At 43.1% G+C, this 19,509-nt stretch overlaps 2 protein-coding genes across 6 annotated transcripts in view; one reads left to right on the top strand and one right to left on the bottom strand.

The window, feature by feature from the left end:
* LOC110088833 (aldo-keto reductase family 1 member B1) overlaps positions 1 to 338 on the bottom strand; it is a 40,897-nt gene extending 40,559 nt beyond the window's left edge. Inside the window, exon 1 of one of the 2 annotated variants that reach the window (XM_072999799.2) lies at positions 213 to 338. In XM_072999799.2, the coding sequence (XP_072855900.2) occupies positions 213 to 323 (111 nt within the window). In that variant the 5' untranslated portion in view covers positions 324 to 338. Of the gene's footprint in view, positions 1 to 201 lie in introns of both variants that reach the window. The other variant, XM_072999798.2, reaches the window with a different exon arrangement.
* A 952-nt stretch (positions 339 to 1,290) lies between these two features.
* Positions 1,291 to 19,509, top strand: part of LOC110071445 (aldo-keto reductase family 1 member C3) — a 74,004-nt gene continuing 55,785 nt past the window's right edge. For 2 of the 4 annotated variants that reach the window (XM_078376373.1, XM_072999790.2), the window contains exons 1-3: positions 15,273 to 15,505; positions 17,814 to 17,981; positions 19,269 to 19,385. In XM_078376373.1, coding sequence (XP_078232499.1) covers positions 15,419 to 15,505; positions 17,814 to 17,981; positions 19,269 to 19,385 — 372 coding nt within the window. In that variant the 5' untranslated portion in view covers positions 15,273 to 15,418. Of the gene's footprint in view, positions 1,702 to 4,259; positions 4,428 to 6,142; positions 6,260 to 7,026; positions 7,105 to 7,637; positions 7,761 to 8,672; positions 8,783 to 10,112; positions 10,279 to 12,377; positions 12,458 to 13,209; positions 13,548 to 15,272; positions 15,506 to 17,813; positions 17,982 to 19,268; positions 19,386 to 19,509 lie in introns of those variants that run through there. The other 2 variants (XM_072999792.2, XM_072999791.2) reach the window with 2 other exon arrangements.

The raw sequence follows: 19,509 nt of genomic DNA, 5'->3' as shown, positions 1-19,509 counted from the left end.
CACTGTTTATAAGTGTAAACCATCGATAAAGTAACATGGAAGGTCAGGTCAGGTCAAGTTCCACTTTCTCCGCTCATTCTTCTGTACAGACAGTGAGAAGCAGCAGCAAGTGGACCTTATCTGTGCAGTCACCGAGTGATAACACCCCCCCACAGCCATTCAGGCAATACTTTCACAGTCGGAAAAAGAGATAGATATTACCCAATGCATACACAGAGGGAATCCGGGGTGGGGGGATCACTCTGTTTGCAACAGGCTGAATCCCACGATAAGTTTGTTTTCCCTAGTAACACATTCCGAGGTCGTTTAAGGGTTCTTTGCATTTGGGACACTCCCCTCCAGCTGTGGGGGCGGGGATTGGAGATGCTCGTATTGAGGGGAAATCCAGTCACAATCCAAGGACGCACCCCATCCCTGCCCTAATTGGTCCCAGAATAAAACTCGCCCACCGTTGCCTGGCAACTCTCCCTGATTGATACCTTTTAACAGAAGCCACGTCAGGACACTGGTTCCTTATAAAGTGCTGTACTGTAATTCAAGGTCACGGCAAGGGGTTGTTGTTTTTTGGCAGTGTGGAAGCCGAGCTCTTTTATTCAAGGAAATTCACAGGAATTTAGGATGAGTTGTGTCTTTTCAGAGAACAAAAAGATCTCGCTGGGTTGTCGCGCGTCTTCCCACCCGCTACGACTCAACTTGGTTTCCCCAAGTTGGCGAAGTTGTCTTTGCTTGAAACAGTTTTGCTACTTTAAAAAAAAAAAAAAAGCAAAAACAGTTTTTGCTACTTCCTGCTTACTTTTTTTAAAAAGAGGCAACTCTGACTTTTTGTAAAAAGCGGATTATTTACTGCAAAGTCATTGCTAGTTTGAGATCGTAGTTAATATGGTCTTTACGCACAAAACTTTAAAGAAAGTACGAAAGCCACGACTATTCGCTTAACATTAAAAACTGCAAAATAACGGGATTTCCTTTCGCCCTTGCTTTTCATCAACTCGGGCTGAAGAAGAGGTCTGACAGTGTCTTGCATCTGGTCCTCTAATAAATTACAGCAAAGTCCCTTTGGATTCTGCAAAGTTTCTTGATCTGAGTTTGTGGGCAAGCAGTAGCTTTGCTTCTTCTTTTTTGGGGGTATATTAGGACTGGTGCCCATTGTGGCTGGTGGGGCAGGAGGCAGACTCGGGGGGGGGGGGACTGACAGGGCTTGGGGCAGAAGCGGGGTCTCCATCGGCACCCACCCCCTTCAGCCTCCACACACAGAAAGGCAGGCAAGTTGGCAAGCATTCACATGTACCCTGGCAGGAAAGAGGGCAATGCAGAGAGAGAGCTGGCTGGGCGTGCGGAGCCTGTGCCAAGGAGAGATAATACTGTACTCTTGTTGACCAGCCTGCCTCCAGCTTGGACCAATCTGGACGCATTTCTCCCACCCCACACCCAACGAACCTCCCCTTCTTTCTGAGAACTCCCCTTTGATATATATATTGGATACCTAGCCCTGCTTTTCTCACTGGAGTGTCTCTGTACTTCGTGGGAGCGCAGCTGCACCAGAAGAGGGGAGGAATTGTAACCTTTTCCATTTTTTGATCAAAGCTTGAATTAAGGGTTTTTTTTTTTCTAGAGATGGCGTTTACAAAAGACCACAGACTGACCATGAATGATGGCAACAAAATCCCTGTCTATGGATTCGGCACCTATTGTGGAGATGCTGTAAGTAGAATAGATTGACTTTCAGTATTTGTGTAGTAAAGTCTCCTTTGGACTAGCTAAGTGCCTAGTCCTCATGATCAGAACAGGTAGAAGGCTGGCTCAGTTATTGTGTACAGACTGTACAAACATAGATAATTACAGACTTCATTATAGACCTAATAGTCTGAAGGGCCCCCTCTTTTTAGATGTTACTAAATTTTTATGTATTCTCAAAGGCTTCCACGGCCGGGATCTAATGGTTGTTGTGGGTTTTTCAGGTTCTTTGGCCGTGGTCTGAAGGTTGTTCTTCCTAACGTTTCGCCAGTCTCTGTGGCTGGCATCTTCAGAGGACAGCACTCTGTGCTCTGGACTATGAAGATGCCAGCCACAGGGACTGGTGAAACATTAGGAAGAACAACCTTCAGACCACGGCCAAAGAACCTGAAAAACCCACAACAACCGTTACTGCATTTCTTTGCTTACTGTGAGACATAGTTGTGCTATTTTCGGGGTCTATCCAACACTTTCTGCTGAGCCTAGCCCCAGAGGTCTGCTCCAAAATCCTGCCCTCAGGATAACTCTGGTGTATCAGCCTGCAAGGAGGGCTGGCCTCACATATTTGGATGCCTGAGGCAAACAGGAGGCTGGCATCTTTCCCTTGCCTCCGCAGGCAATTAAATTTCATTATGCGTTCTCTGTCATTAGAGCTGAAAGCACATTGTCCAGGGAGAGGAAGAAAACAAGGCAAGCTCTTGTTTTTGAGAAGTCGGGCATCAAATGAACTCTGAGGCTTAATCCTGAAGGCAAGTCACAAAACAAAGCAAACCCATCTGCAAATTACAAGAGAGGAGACCATTTCCTGTTATGTACTCTAGAGCATTTTTCTGAAGTCACGGGATGACCCCCTTCTAAACTTGTGAATTCTGTATTTCCTTCTGTTTTTAATTTTATTCCTTATTTTATTCATTTTTTTCCATACGTCTGAAGTAGACTTGATCCACGAAAGCACACCATTAAAATATAGCAGTTGATCTTGAAGGTGTCATATGATTTTTGTCTATTTTTTTGGATTGTGCCTGATATGCTTGTAAGCAAAGCTTGTCTGTTCCATTTCTTTCTGCCCTCGTTTCAATAAGACAACTTGTTTCACAGCACCTGAGGGCTGCCAGCTGATTTATGAGGGGCAGAGATTGTGGGGCCCACATAGCAGAGCCTTGGCTGGGCCCCCACAGCATTTGCCCTCAGAGAGGGCCACTTTTCTCTCCTTCAGGCGTGGCCAGCTCTGCCTCATGGCAGGGCCCCCTAAGCGAGTGGAGACATCGCAGGTTTGGCTTTCACTGCTGATAAGGTTGCTAAAAGCAATATTGTTTGTATGGCTCCACCCTTTGGAACCAAGCCAGAGAGTTGAGAGTAGTGGTTTGAAAACTAGGGTGTGAAGTGGGTGGTGGGAGTATGGGGTGTGATAGAAGATGATGAATTGGTCAAGGCAGGATAGAAGAGGTATAGAGGATGATGGGTGGTGCTAATGGATCTCTAACTTGATGAAGCTGGATATATTTCATAGTGTTTAATAAAACTGGGGTAGTTGTTAATATGTTACATGACATTTTATTAGTTCAGTGACTTAGGTATTTGTCTGCGAAGCCAGAGGTTTGGAATTCCATTCTCTACTGTGCATCCAGGGAGAAGAACCAGCCTGTGTGGCCTTGGGCAAGCTGCATAGTCCCAGGGTATCCCAAGAAGACTTCTGAGTATTGTCTACATAGAAAAAACTGAAAAGGGCCACCAAAAATTGAAACCGATTTTGATGGCGCATTATTATTACCATCATCATAGTCATCATTCAAAATTAATTATATTCCTAACCGCTACACAACTGATTCAAAACATTCCACTAAGGATAGATCACTGAAGATTGCAGTTGCTGCTGCTAAGATCAAAATTAAGAGTGGTTTACCATCCCCTTCTTCTGGGGGTACCCTTGATCTCTGCATCATCCCCAAGGTCACATAGACTGGCTCTTTTGTGATGCACAGTGGGGAACTGAACTCCCATACTTTGGGATACCTAACTAATTGAAGTGGCTTAGAAAAACATACATGTGTTGATACGAACACATGCACACACACACACATACACACAGAGAGATACAGTTCTACCATGATTTCCTTGAACTACCTGAGAAATAACAACACTGGCAGCTACAGGTTGATGTGGGATTTTTGGGCTCTTTGGCCGTGTTCTGAAGACTGTTGTTCCTGATGTTTCACCAGTCTCTGTGGCCGGGATCTTCAGAGGACAGCACTCTGTCACTCTGTGCATACCAGAGCACAGAGTGCTGTCCTCTGAAGATGCCGGCCACAGAGACTGGCAAAATGTTAGGAAGAACAACCTTCAGAACACGGCCAAAGAGTTTGAAAAACCCACAACAACCATTAGATCCCGGCCATGAAAGCCTTCGCGAATACACTGGCAGCTACAGTTTCTACTTCCAACAAAATCATGGGTGATGAAACCTGTTCTTTAAAATAATAATAATAAAGTCCCCAGAACTAATTTTTAACTGTTTAAACTGACAGGGCCAAAAAAGCAAGTGCGAGGAAGCTGTCAAGACAGCAATAGAAGTTGGCTTCCGTCACATTGATGGCGCATATATCTATGACACTGAAGATCAGGTTGGACGCGCTGTTCGTCAGAAGATTGCTGATGGGACAATTAAAAGGGAAGACATTTTTTACACCGGAAAGGTAACCTCTTCTGAATGCCCTTTTCTTCTTGATCAACAAAAATATAATGAGTATGTTGTTTAAAAGTCATTGTTCAATAACATATTTCATACACATTACAAATTATCAGAAAGTAAGGCTATTCAGGAATAATGGTTGCTCTGTACTATTTATGCCATTGATTGGGCATGGTCTCTTATTAGTAAGTGTATCTGTTATTGCTCAAGAGGACTTTTTTGTTTTTAACTTTCAAAATGTTCATTCCAAAATTTTTCCTTTTTCTGGTTACTAGATGGAAAGTGTTTTCTTCAGATGTTCAGGTGTAGGGCTGTGACACCCCCTTACAGGCACATTAATAGAGCAGCCCAAGTTCACAAGAACAACAGTTTAATTGTTTTCCAGAATACCAGTTTTATCCATCTACTATGGTTGAACTGTGAACTCGACAGATATGAGTGCCAAAGAAGTTATGAATTGTTCAGCTTTGTTTCACCAGATTCTGTCTGTTTAAACAACTTGTGTTCTCGGCCTGTGACTTCATGTTCCTTTCACAGAACTAATGGCCAGAACTGTAAGGAAAATTTACTCTGGTTTAAGTGAACCTTCTCAAATTGTGGTAGGAGATTTACTCTAAGTAACAAGTTGTCGCTCGCATTTTTAGTCATGAACGAAGTTGAGAGACTGACACACAACTAGGAAGGTAATTGGCAACTTTCTTTGCTGCAATTTAAGCCATTATACTTACACAGGTGTAAAAACATAGCTGCCTCATGGTTGTTAGGAGAAAAAGGTTGAAAACACGGTTTCCTTGCTTTTGTATTAAACATGATTATATATAGCTGATTTCATGTCTTATCTTTTATTGATTTCAGCTAGACATTTACTGTTAGCGCAAAGGCTGCTAATTGGACTTGGTGAACAAACAAGTTCAGTTAGACTTTCTTCACCTGTCTTTCATCTCCTAAATAGCTTTTTCTTGCAAAGCAAAAGAGAAAAAAGTCATAAAAGGACCGTGGTGAAGTTAACCTTGATAATGATGGATGTGTAAACTGGATTGCAGCAAAACATGCAGAGCAGCATGTAACATGCATAATCTATTCACTGAACTCAGAGTACCTAGAGATTAGCCCTGGCATATGAGGTGTAAAATCCCATGAGCTCCTCTCACCTTTCCTGATAGCCCTGAACACAAGACAGGCCCGGACAATCAGCCCAGTCTCATAAAGCATCACCCTTTCTGATTTGGAGACAAATTAGCCCTTTCTGTGATAAAAATCACTCTACAGAAAAGGTATCTTTACTTACACTAACCATCTGTAGTTATGGTCAGGGGAAACAAGGTGGGAAATGGAGTCTCCAGCATCCAGGAGGTGCTACATGCTTAATGCTTAGAGGGTGGCCAGAAGAGAGTGCCAACAACAAATCAATGGAATCAGAAACAATCAGGAATGGATAGTGGAGACTTGCTTCAAATGGTAGATGCTGGAAAGAAACTTTACCAATCGAGTTCCTTGCAAAGGACAATCACATCAGGCTACAAAGCTTCCTCACCTCCCACCCCCCAAGATACCCAGTGCTAAAGGGTGAAAGATTGAAATTATTCCAACACTTACCTGGTGAGATGTGAGAACCTAGCCATTAGAAGCAAATTGTGTCTTGGCTAAGATCTCTGCCTGCTAAACTCCTGCTGTTCTATGGTTGTTATCAAAGATTAAACATCTGTACATTTTTGACAGCTTTGGAATACCTTCCACCGGCCTGAGTTAGTTCGGAAGTGCTTAGAAGAATCGCTGAAGAGGCTCCAGTTTGACTACATCGATCTGTTCATAATACACAACCCTTATTCTCTGAAGGTGAATATTCCTCAATACCTTTGAATGCATTACGGAAAAATCCAACTGACGAGAAATTGTGCACATAAAAGAACTGGATTGTGGTTTTTCCTCTCCTCTCAGCTCTCACTTTTGCATTTAGGCATCCAAGCCTAAATGTGCTCTTCTGTAGCTGCATAAATAAGCATGATTTTGAGTTTTATGGTAGGACTGAATAAAAAAAATACTATAACATAATGCTACTTCTCCAGTCTGCTGTCCCCTACATTTCCTTTTGCTTTCATCTCAAATCCACTTAACACAGCCTTACCAATGATGGGAGTTGTAGTCCCCAACGTATGGAGGTTGCTAGGCTGTAGAAAGCTAAGTGTGGAATATTTCAGGGGGCCAGTAGAGACAGTTAGGTATGTAAAAATGGAGAGTGGACACAGAATTTGCCAATGAATTATAGAAAATGTGATCCGTGGGAGGCCAGAAAAAGAAGTTTGAGATAGCCCATGATATGAAGAGGGAAATTCTTAGCTTACAAAAGCATCTGAGTGTCAAAGCACAAGCTGCTCTCACTTGTAGGAATATGCAAACTAGCTTCCTTTGCTTAGATCTTGGTCCCTTCTCTGCAACATTAATATCTTTTCACCTCTGATTAACAGCTGTTCATAAAATCTTGTTTTGCTCATAGTTTTTAGATTTCCTGGAAAGTTAGCTCTCTTTCTCATGACCTGTAAAAGCACAGCTTTCTCTGCTTCCTTCTCAAGCCTAACCACATATATCTTTATTCTTATTTACAGCCTGGGCCAGAATTATTGCCCAAGGGAGAAAATGGAAAATTCCTTACTGATGTGGTAGATCTTTGTAAAACATGGGAGGTAGGTGACAGCCCTTACCAAATCTGGACTCTTAGTATTAATATTGTTAGTACTGTATTTGTTTCTATGCGAGACAAAATGATTCAAAGCACTTAAGAGGAGTGTCCTATCAATATCCTAGTATTATTCTTGCCGGTGACAAAAACACTCTCAGGAGTGAAGGGACCAATCAGGAGCTCCTAGGATTGCTGTCATTGTCATTAAGGCTCATGAATTGTGTTGCAGCTGCTCCATCCCCTGCATTTCAAATGGCACGATGGGCCCAGGTGTGCAACACTCTCTGGTCATTGTGTCTGTCTGTTAAACGAGTATTAACATAACATGACATAAATGTAACAAAGATACACACACACACCTCAAACAATTGCAACAGTGATGTATCGTAGCCCAAATCTAGATGCTAAATTTGTACAGCCAACCCTGGTTTCTAAGCCGGCTGGAGCATTAAAGGGAAGGCGCCACCTTCCTGATCTAGGCTCAGTAGCAACTAAGAGATTGATGAGTTACCAAATCTGCCCTGTTTTCTTTCCCAGGCGATGGAGGCGTGCAAAGACGCAGGCTTGGTGAAGTCTATTGGAGTGTCTAATTTCACCATTAAGCAGCTGGAGATGATCCTGAACAAGCCAGGGCTGAAATACAAGCCTGTTTTGAACCAGGTGAAATGAAATTACCATTTATGCATGTGTGAATTGATATCAAGGTCTGATACCTACCCTTCCTTCAGGCTCCCAATGGCTTCCCTGCGTCAACAGGAATCCTAAGGGACCCCAGTATCTGAGATACAAAGTTTTAAATTAGTCCCTTTTAAAAAAACTGCAGTTATGATAACAAATTGTTTTATAGCTATTTTTAAATCCTTCTAAAATCTGTGTACAGTTAAGTAGTACTTTAAGTGAAATAACACTGTGAGAAAAAAACTTTATAGGACACCAGTTTCGTTATTAGAAAGTGATGAAGCATCATCCTTCCAGAGACAAACTCCTTCCACTGTCCGGTGCCCGGACAATCAGAGTTACAAGTGTCTACCTCCCTCTGAAGAACAGACTGAGACAAAAATACAGTTTCATCCTTCCAGAGATGAATTCCTTCAAGTCTCCCATACCTGGGCAATCAGAGTTGCAAATGGCATTTGTGTTTACTTCCCTCTGACCAATCAGAAAACAAAAGCAGCAGATAGAGCTAGGGTTTCAAAAATGTCTTTTATCTCTTAAGGTAAAACAGTGGTTCCCCCTTCTAATTGCATGTTATTATAATAATCTGACTGTGAGAGATTTAAATTTGAGAGTGAGGGAATGCTTTCACCATCCCTAGTTCTAAACGCATGGACTTCACTCCAGAGGCTGTGATGTGGCAAATCACAAGTACAAATAAATGATCATTTTAATGGGCTGGAAAACAGAGTGCCTATGAAAAGACAAGTGCATGTTTTAGCAGATGAACACTGCAAGGTATATAAACATGCACAAATGTGTACTTACTTCCCAGTCTCCCTTCTGGTTTACTGCATTCTTGCCTTTCCCTTCTGAAGTTTCCTTTTTGGATCATGCTGGGGTTTTTTCTCACTGCAGGTCGAATGCCATGCCTTTTGGAGCCGAAACAAGCTGCTGGCCTTCTGCAAATCCCATGGGATCCTCCTGGAAGCATATAGTGTCTTGGGAACTCAGAGGGATCCTGCATGGTAAGAGACAGTGTGAGTGAGTGAGTGAGTGAGTGAGTGAGTGAGTGAGTGAGTGAGTGAGTGAGTGAGTGAAAGAGAGTGACAGAGACAGAGAGAGAAAATTGGGGAATGCCCACCTCCTTCGGCCTCTGCTCTTCTCCATTGAAGGAATTCCGCTCTCAGGAGGTTGTCCGTGTGGCAATTGATTTGTCAGGTTCAAAGGTCTCTCCATCCCCTTTAAAGCTCTTTGGGACCCCATTATCTCAGGGACCACTGAATGCCCACAGAAATCTCCCCCAGCCTTGCCATCAGTATTGGAGGCCTTGCTGTCAGCCACACCATCACCTAAGATTCCAGTGGGACTTTTTTGGGGGAGGCAATTCATTCTGGAATTGTTTCCTAGAAGGATTCATCAACCTCCTCCCTTCCCAAATTGAGGCACACTCAATAAAACTATGCAACTTTTGCTGGTTTCCCTTGAAAATGCTACATTTGTTGTATTATTTATTTTTATAAAGGCTGGTGTTGGAGGGTTGCTTTAATGGCGATTGAATGGGGTTATCAGTGGCATTTTTATTGTATTGTAAACTCCTTCCAGTTAAAATCTGGATTGTAACAATAAGAACGGAGAATAGTATTCAATGAGAAAAGGAAGAAGAGATTCTAAAAGCACATCTTGCCTCAGTGTGCATGATTTTATTAGGTGGTTTTGATCAGGGTTTCCCGAAGACCAGCCCTTTACCACAACACTTTTTCGCTCCCACAATCGGCCTCTTTTCTGTCGCCACTGAGCATGTTCAGTTTTCATTAAGACTTACCTTTAGCATTTTTTTCCTCAACCTTGGGGGGCAAGCTTCATATACAAAGAATAAATTCAAGTGGTGTAGCAGGTAAAATGTAAGACTGGGACTCTGGAGACCTGGGTTCATATCTCTACTTGCCCATGGAAACTCACTGAGGGTTGGCTCTGGAAAAACTCTTCTCCAATATCACACAGACATTGAAAACCCTATTAAGGGAGTAACTGGATGGTATTTCCACTGCTGTTTGTACCTTGTTGCTCATTGTTCCTTTCAGTGTTTATTCTGCCGACTGCGCAACATAAATATGTGGGTTTTTTTTTTGTTTGACCAACAAAAATGGAGAGGTGAAGTATATATTGTTTCTGTTTGCACTGTTTTAATTTGCTTTTGTTTTATTTTATTTGCTGTGTCAGTCCGTTAGGGTGTTGTTGGATAAGTCCAGATAACAAGACTGTTAATGCACATATCGGAGGATTGTGTGAGAGTGAACCCTACTCCTTTTCAAGAGGTTTCCTCTCTCCCCCTTTCTTATGTGACCTCCCTAACAGGATAGATCAGAATATACCTATTCTGCTTGAAGACTCAGTCCTGAATGCCGTTGCCAAGAAGTACAGCCGAACCCCAGCTCAGGTGGCCCTGCGCCATCAGTTGCAACGTGGTGTGGTGGTCCTTGTCAAGTCTTTCAACAAACATCGCATTGAGGAAATAATCCAGGTAAAACAGTGAAAATAAAAGCTTGCAACTGCAGATGCTAACAGAACAAAGAGAGGGTGGCGACAAGTACAGTACTTGTCTATGAGCTACTAGTTTGATACATTCAGGGTTATTTTTGCCTTGTTTTGATAGAGGAGCATATGGAAGTAAGAGTATCTGCAGGAATACAACTCCAGGCTTAGCACATAGCACACAGTACTACAGCATAGTGTGTATGTCTGTGTACATTGAAGTTAAAAATAAACAGGATTTGAGGGGGAGGGCCTGGTACCCAGATTTAAAAATATTATCACTACTATCTCATCAACATTCCAATATGTTATGCTCCAGCATTCTGTGCTTTTGATTTACTATCTTCTTCTGCCTGATGTTTAAACCATTTTTCCCCATTTGGATCCTATCCAGCTGTGTAGGTCCACAGCTCCTTCAAATGACAACCGATGGGAGTTTTAGTCCAGCACAGCTAAAGGGTCACAAGGCTGAGGAAATTTGAGTGCAATTTTACTTTGTGTAAGGAAAGAGAGGTTGCCTCAGAGGACGAACAGAGCCTCACTGTGCTGGCTGGGTAGCTGAGCGAGCCAGGTCCCTGGCTGAAGCGCCAGAGGGTGGGCGTTTGACTCCCTACGGTGTCTCCTGAGAGAAGAGCCAGCCTGTGTAGCCTTGGGCAAGATACAGAACCCCCGAGGGCCCTCAGGAGGAGGGATTGCTCAGCTGCTTCTTTGTACAGTAGGACAACCATGGGGAATTGGTTCCAAACTCCCCTGCAGATACTGAAAAATGCATATTATAGCAAACACTACTGTGATTTTAAAAAACTACACATTGCATAGTATGGCTTACTCTGGTGGCCAGTTCTGGTAAAATCATTGTTTGAAAGAAATCTTTTGGGAATTTTCTTTTGATATTTTAAATATTTTCAGAATGTGCCTAAATGGTCCCAACTGTACTTTGTGTCCAGAATAGTCACTATAAGCTGGAACTGATTTTGTGGAACATGTTTATTTATTTATATTGGCCCTGACCCAGAGCCCCCAGGCCAGTGGTGCCTGCTCTGACTGGCAGCAGCTCTGCAGGTCTCTCAGGGTCACAGCCGCCTCCTGTTTCTACCTGGCAGTGCTAGAGGTGTGGCAACTGGACCCTGGTGCAGGTCACACCTTTGGTGAATCCCTGGATTGCTTTGAGGGACGGCTCAATTCTTCTCCTTCTGCCTGAGGGAAAGGGTGGGATGGCTCCATTCCCTTCAACATAACTGGAATCAACTGTATTGGCCACGGAGTCTTACTTCAGCAGAAAAACACGGGAAGCTATCATGCCCTGAGTCAGACCTTTGGTACATTTAATCTGGTACTCACTCCCTATATTTGTTTAGTACTACCTGAAGATACCAGGATTGGAAGCTGTGACCTTTTGCATGCAAAGCATGTGCTCTGCCGCTGATACATGGCGTCTCTTAATGTACTAGACAGTTTCATGCTCAAGGGCAGCAGATAAATACAGTAGTAGTGGCTATTGGGCCTCTATCAGAAGGTTATGGCCAGAGAGCTGGCCTCTCCAGAGCATCTGGAACCTCACTCCACTAATGATAGGTCTGGTCCTTGCCTCCATCTTGCCTCCTGCATGACGACATCAGTCAAGGACAGTGGAATGTATCTTTCTGTCAAAATCATGATGAGAATAATTTGAGATGTAGTAAAATCATTAGAGGGAGAGTCCAAACATGGTGGCCAGTAACTTGTCTGGAGCATAAGGGCGACCACATACAGGTATCTCTCCTCTGACAAGCCTCCAGTACACAACTATTTGTGTAAGCACCACAGAACTAACCTTGGAAAGGTAAGCTGGCCGGAGAAAGGGAACACCTGCTCATGCAGTCATGGGATCTAATAGAGTACAGTACTGGTCTATATGCACGTCTGTTTCAAGGCTGTAAGCCTATATTGCTTAGTAAAGAGAATGCGCTTGGAGCGAAGCATCTGTGGCGAAAGCTTTTTGAGCCTCTACATTTTGTAACTCGGTTCTTCATCTCTGCTGTTCTCAAAGCAAACATATATCTGAGCTACCAAAGAACACAGTTGCAACTCAGTTTTTTCTTCTGTCAGGTATTTGATTTCTCACTCTCCGAGGAAGACATGAAAACCCTTGATGGCCTCAACAAAAACCAGTCATACCTTAAAGATGTGTAAGTCACCTTTGAAAATTCATTTATACATAGAACTCAATATACATATAACTACATATAACATATAATACATATAACTCAAATATTTATATTTGAGTTAGGTCCTGGCTGGGGAGTCAGAATTTTAGGAGTTCATTCTCCAGTGTGCATCCCAGGAGAAAAGCCAGTCTTTGTAGCCCTGGGCACGCTACACGGTCTCCGAGCGTCCCAGAGGAAGGAAATGGTGAACCATTTCTGAGTACTGTATGCCTAGAATACAACGGAACCCCCAGAAAGGATGACGTGATGGCACGTAATTATATGTGTTCAATGAAATTCTATCTAAAGCAACAGGGATAGGAAGAAATCTGTGCAGGTAGCTGAAGCTGCAATTAAAAGTTAAAAAAATAAATTACCATAAATATGTGCACCATTAATTTCAATTAGTAGACACCAATTCTATGTAAACTCTGTACTTTTTGGTGATCCATCAGTGGCATTAGTAGCAGAAAGAATAGATGTGGCAAAACATGGAATGCAACATAGATTTACAGTATAGTGATTGTTTCCTTTAGTACATGTAATGCACATATAGCAGGAATAAAAAACTGCCCTTTAAGCTTGTCTTTTGAGTGTGCATTTATTGATCAATTGAAGACTATTGTCACATTATGTGTGAAAAAGGACTTATAAAGCACTGGTCATCATGCAGCTCTCTCCTGCCTCCAAGGGCAAGCTGTCAGCTAATATTTGCTGTTTATTTGATCTTTCAGATTTGAGCACCATCCTAAATTTCAACAGCCAGATAACTGAAGAATTATTCACCACGTGTGATTATGCTGGCACTCCAGAGACCCACCACGGCTGCATCTAGCCTTATTTTCTGCTTTGTAACCTGTGGTTTGTGCAACAGAAGTGTGCTTCCCTCTGTGCGGTGATCCTTCCTGAATGACAAGCTGCAGATTTCCTCCCTTCCTGCTGACCTCACCAATCCTGTACCCGCCATCTCAATCAGATGTGCACGTCTTCCCGAATGCCGAAATAAAAGCTATCCCTTTGCGAGGTGCTTGGGCCTTTGTTGTGAGCTATTAAAGTGGAATTGAAATAAAAATGGTTTTTGTTGCCAATATTATTTATCGTGAAATGCCTCTATGTTATGCAAATAAATTGTTTTGATAATTATTTGCTCTTTCCAAAATACTATGTACCATCTGGTCAATCCGGATGTGTAGTGACTATATGAGTAAAGACCTCCAAAATGTCACATCATTTAACAGCTCAGTTCGGATCTTGCAAACCAACAGCATCTCATGTTACGTCATTCGCGCTCTCTCCCCACCTCCCCGGCAATATTGTATTTTCCAGTAAGTCCTACTCAGGTCTTGCAAACTAACAGCTGTGAATTCCTTTCTTGAGTCAATACATCTCACATTAGATCTTCCTCTCTTCTTAGTGCTTCCCCCTGCCCTACTTTTCTTAGCAACCTTGTATTTTCCAGTCAGTTCTTTATTCTCATTGTCTCTGCGGGGGGGAGGATAGCTTTTGTTCACTCATTTTTGCTCTAGTGAGAGTTCAGTCTTGATTGAGCACTCACTCATTTGCCTTTCTTGTGGTCCGCAGTATCTGTGAGGTCATGCTCCCACACCCTGTTTCAATTGAGTTGAAACCGCCACCTCTCCCCCATCTTTTACATAGTATGGATAGTTTTCACCTTGGTTTCAAGAGACAATCTTTGTTAACTCCCAACCCCCTCCCCCCAATTTTTAATTTCGAAAGGCAAGACAGCATCTTTTGGAAAAACAAGCATACCTCATATGCATAGGGCACAGATGTGGAAACTGGAAAATAAAATTCTATTCTGCATTTGGGGGAGTGAGCATAGCAACACGAGAGATAAAACTGTGTGTATTTTTCTCTGTAGTCTGTGTTGCACTCATTCGCACTTTGGCTTCGCCATTTCATTCAAGTCCAAAACAGCCCTTCAAAATATTTTGCCACAGAGCGACTGCAGCTACATCCCAGCTGGGCTCGCTTCTGCCTTCTGCCAGGAACCAAAGTACAGATCACGTGCTCATCTTCCGGAATCCTCTAGCACTACGTAATTCTACATAAGGGAAGCTGCAGGTGTTATTTGTGTATAGTGAACGCAGACCTTAAAGGTCTGTTTTTTAAAAGGCAGGAAAATCCAATTCTTCAAAAAATCTTTTTTGAATGTGAGATATTGTTCCTCTGGCATTCAAAATAAGGAAGTTTCTTGTTCTGAGTTTGTGGCAAGTACTGGTTTCCTTTTTTTTAGTATATTATTAATTAAAAACAAAAGCTTTCTTTTTTTTCTGACCACAGTGTATATAGCAATCCTAGACAAGTACAGTATACTCAGAAGCAAGTCCCATTGAATTCAACCAGGTTGATTTCCAGGTAAACAGGTATCGGATGGGCACCTCCCTCAGGAACCAGAAGGGCCACGATCCAGCAACAGCTGGTGCCCATTGTGGCTGGTGGGCCGGGAGACAATCACAGCGGGAGTCAGGGGTGACTGGCAGAGCTTGGGGCAGAAGGGCGGTACCCACCGTCACCCACCCACACAGCGTCCGCACACGGAGAGAAAGCCATGCAAGTTGGCAAGCATTCACATGTACCCTGCAGGAAAGAAGGCAGGTCTGAGAGAGCTGGCTGGGCGTGGGAAGCCCTTGCCAGAGAGAGAGAATACCTTGTTTGCCAACCTGCCTCCACTGCCAACATGACAAAGTTCAGAAGAGCCTGGACCAATCTCAACACATGGATCTCACATCTCACCCAATGAACCCAAGGAACCTCCCCTTCTTTCTGAGAACTCCCCTTTGATATATATTGGAGACCCAGCCCTGCTTTTCTCACTGGAGTGTCTCTGTACTTCGTGGGAGCGCAGCTGCACCAGAAGAGGGGAGGAATTTTAACCTTTTCCATTTGATCAAAGCCTGAACTAACGGGGTTTTTCTAGAGATGGCGCTTGCAAAAGACCACAGACTGACCATGAATGATGGCAACAAAATCCCCATCTATGGATTCGGCACCTTTTGCGGAGATGCTGTAAGTAGAATGGATTGACTTTCAGTATTTCTGTAGTAAATTGTGCTTTGCACTAGCTGAGTGCCTAGTCCTCATGATCATGAGAGTGTTTGACAGCAGGTAGAAGGCTGGCTCAGGTATTGTGGTACAGACTGTGCCTTGTACAAACATATACCGAATTACAGACAATTACAGCATTAAGGGTCCTCTCTCTTTAGACGTGAATGCTTTTCTTTGCTTACTTTGAGACACAATAAGACAGTTGTGCTGTTTTGGGGATCTTTCCAATACTTTCTGCTGAGTCACAAAAGCACACATTAAAATACAGTATAGCAGTTAGTCTTGAAGGTGTCACATGATTTTTGTCTCTTTTTTTGTGGTTGTCCCTAATTCTTTTGGATTGTGCCTGATATGCTTCTGAGCAAAAGTTGTCTGTTCCATTTGTTTCTGCCCTCGTTTCAATAAGACAACTTGTTTCACAGCACCCGAGGGCTGACAGCTGATTTAAGAGGGGCAGAGATTTGTGGGACCCACATAGCAGAGCCTCGCCTGGGCCCCCACAGCATTTGCCCTCAGAGAGGGTCACTTTTCTGTCCTTCAGGCTTGGCCAGCTCTGCCTCATGGCGGGGCCACCTAAGCGAGTGGAGACATTGCAGATTTGGCCTTCACTGCTGATAAGGTTGCTAAAAGCAATACTCCTTGTATGGCTCCACCCTCTGGAACTAAGCCAGAGAGGTGAGAGTAGTGGTTTGAAGACTAGGGTATGAAGTGGGTGGTGGGAAGATGGGGAGGAATAGAAGATGATGAATTGTCCTAATGGGTCTCTAACATGGTGAAGCTAGGTATATTTCATAGTGTAAAATAAAAGGGGATAGTTGTTTATACGCCGCATGACCTTTTGTTAGTTCGTGTGTTAGGTTGCGGAACAAGAGGTTGGGATTTCGATTCTCCACCTCCAGGGCAAGGAGACAACCTGTGTAGCCTAAGGGAAGCTGCAGAGTCCCAGCATGTCCTGAGAAGAAGGGAATGGTAAACCACTTAATCTAAGTTCTACTAATTCAAATATCTGTGAAGATTCTCAGTCATCCAGGTGAGCTTATCTGGAATTTGAGTCATGGCAGCTGGACTTCTTTCTTATTAGTTTGAAATGTTGTGCTACTCATCTAAGTAGCTTCACACATACACACACCATCCATTGGCCATCTAACGAGCCTTTTCAGACCAGGGGAAGAGAAACCAACATGGAGGATATATCGGGGATCTCGTACCAACTCTCCTCAGATTGAAGAAGCTACTTGGAGGAGTAGCAAAACATTTCAACCTAACAAGAAAGAAGTCCAGTTGCCATGACTCAACTTCCAGATATTCTAGAGACCGTGTTCAAAAAATTCCACTAAGTCTGGATCTCTGAAGAAGGCAATTATTGTTGTTGTGGTTGTTGTTGTTGTTGATGATGACATACATAGGCTGTTTTTTTGTGATGCACAGTGGAGAATTGAACACCGATACTCTAGGACAGTGGTTCTTAACATGGGCAATAATGCCCCCCAGGGGGTGATTTCATTTTTCAGGGGGGCGGTAGAACGAAAAGGGGCGGTGTGGGGGCAAAAGAACAGAAGGGGGGCAGTAGGGGGGCGCTGGATCGAGCCAAACCTGTGAAGGCGACTGCAGCCGCAGTGCTGGCAGTAGATCTGGTGATGCTGCTGCCGCCAGATGATCCAGCTCTTTCTACCTGCCATGTCTCGCCTTTCTCCTTTAGGGGAGCACTGAGTGTGGATCGGGTGGAAGGAAAGGGTCTCTTGGGTCCTCATCCTTGCCCCATGAAGCGCTGCCTCGCACCCGGGTGGGGAGGGAGACTAGGTAGGTAGGTAGGTAGGTAGGTAAGATATCACCTCAGGGAGGGGGGCGATGATAACTTCCTCAATGGCTCAAGGGGGCATTTCTTTCAAAAAGGTCAAGAACCACTGTGGTTCTTAACCTTTGTTACTCGGATGTTTTTGAACTGCAACTCCCAGAAACCCCAGCCAGCACAGTTGGTGGTGAAGGCTTCTGGGAGCTGAAGTCCAAAACTCCCGAGTAACCCAAGGTTAAGAACCAGTGTTCTAGGATATCTAACTGAAGTGACTCAGAACATATACATGTGTGTGTACGCACGCATGCACGCGCGCGCGCGCACACACACACACTCATGTTTCAGAAATAACAATACTGGCTGCCACAATTACTGCTTCCAACAAAGTCATGGCTAATGCAACCCAACCTATTCTTGAAAATAATAATAATATTAATAAAGTCCTATCATCTACGTTCTAATATTTTAAACTGGCAGAGCCAAAAAAGCAAGTGCGAGGAAGCTGTCAAGACAGCAATAGAAGTTGGCTTCCGTCACATTGATGGCGCATACATATATGACAATGAAGATCAGGTTGGACGTGCTGTTCGACAGAAGATTGCTGATGGGACAATAAAAAGGGAAGACATTTTTTACACAGGAAAGGTATGGTAACCACTTCTGAATGTCCTTTTCTTCTTGCTCAACCAAAATATAATGAACATGTTGTAGAAAAGCCATTGTTCAATAACACATTTCATACACATTATTAAGGCTATTCATGAATAAGGTTGCTCTGTACTATTTATACCATTGATTAGGAATGCTCTCTTATTAGTAAATGTATCTGTTATTGCTCAAGAGGACTTGAATTTTTTTAACTTTTGAAATGTTCATTCCAAAAATTTTCCTTTTTCTATTTACTAGATGGACAGGGTTTTCTTCAGATGTTCAGGTGTAGAGCTGTGACACCCCCTCACAGGCACATTAACAGAGCAGCCCAAGTTCACAAGAACAACAGTTTAATTGTTTTCCAGAATACCAGTTTTATCAATCTACTATGGTTGAACTGTGGACTCCACAGATATGAGCGCCAAAGAAGTTATGAGTTTTTCAGCTTTGTTTCGCCAGATTCTGGCTGCTTAAACAACTCGTGTTCTCCATGGCCTATGACTGCCTGTTCCTTTTCATTTCACAGAACTAACGGCCAGAATCCTATGGAAGACTTACACAGGCATAAGCTATCTGCCACAAACTATGGGAGAAAATTGCCCCTAATTAACAAGATATTGCTCACATTCATAGTCATGTGGAAAGTCAAGTGACTGGCACACAACTAGAAATGCAAGTGACAACTTGTTAATTAGCAGCAATTATTTGCTGCAGTGTAAGCCATTACACTTACACTGCTAGAAAAGGTTGTAAACATGGTACCTTTGCTCTTGTATTAAACGTAATTATATATCATGATATTAGAGAGAGAAAGAGAGCTATCATGTGTCTTTTATTCTTCTCAGCTAGGCATTTTCTCTTAGCTCAAAGGCTGCTAATTGGATTTAGTAAACAAGCAAGTTCAATTATATGGTTGTAGATTTTTTGGGCTGTTTGGCCGTGTTCTGAAGGCGATTCTTCCTAAGGTTCCCCAGTCTCTTTGGCCGGCATCTTCAGAGGACAGGAGAGATGGTTGGGATTTGCCTTAAATGCCGGAGGTGGGAACACAATTTTACTAATCAGGTTACTCATGAAGGACAATCCCATTTGCATGTAAAGCCTGCCCCCCAAGATATCTATTGTTAAAGAATGGAAGATTGTTATTAACCCAACATGTGCCAGATGAGAAGTCAGAACCTGGCTACAAGAATCAAATTGTGCCTTGGCTAAGATCTCTGCCTGCTACAGTCCTACTGTTCTGTGGTTGTTATCAAAGATTAAACATCTGTACATTTCTGACAGCTTTGGAGTACCTTCCACCGGCCTGAGTTAGTTCGGAAGTGCTTAGAAGAATCTCTGAAGAAGCTCCAGTTTGACTACATGGATCTGTTCATAATTCACAGTCCTTATTCTATGAAGGTGAGGATTCCTCAATAACATTGAAAGCATTACAGCACAATTTAACTGATGAAAAGTAACATTCCCCATGTCTGTCTGAGCATACATGTTCACTAATAACATGTACTGGTTTGGTTGTCATGAT

The sequence above is a fragment of the Pogona vitticeps genome, chromosome 5 (genome assembly GCF_051106095.1).
Source record: "Pogona vitticeps strain Pit_001003342236 chromosome 5, PviZW2.1, whole genome shotgun sequence".
In the NCBI taxonomy this organism is placed as follows: Eukaryota; Metazoa; Chordata; class Lepidosauria; order Squamata; family Agamidae; genus Pogona; species Pogona vitticeps.
The sequence above is the reverse complement of the archived record's forward strand: the minus strand, read 5'-3'. Positions and strand labels throughout refer to the sequence as shown.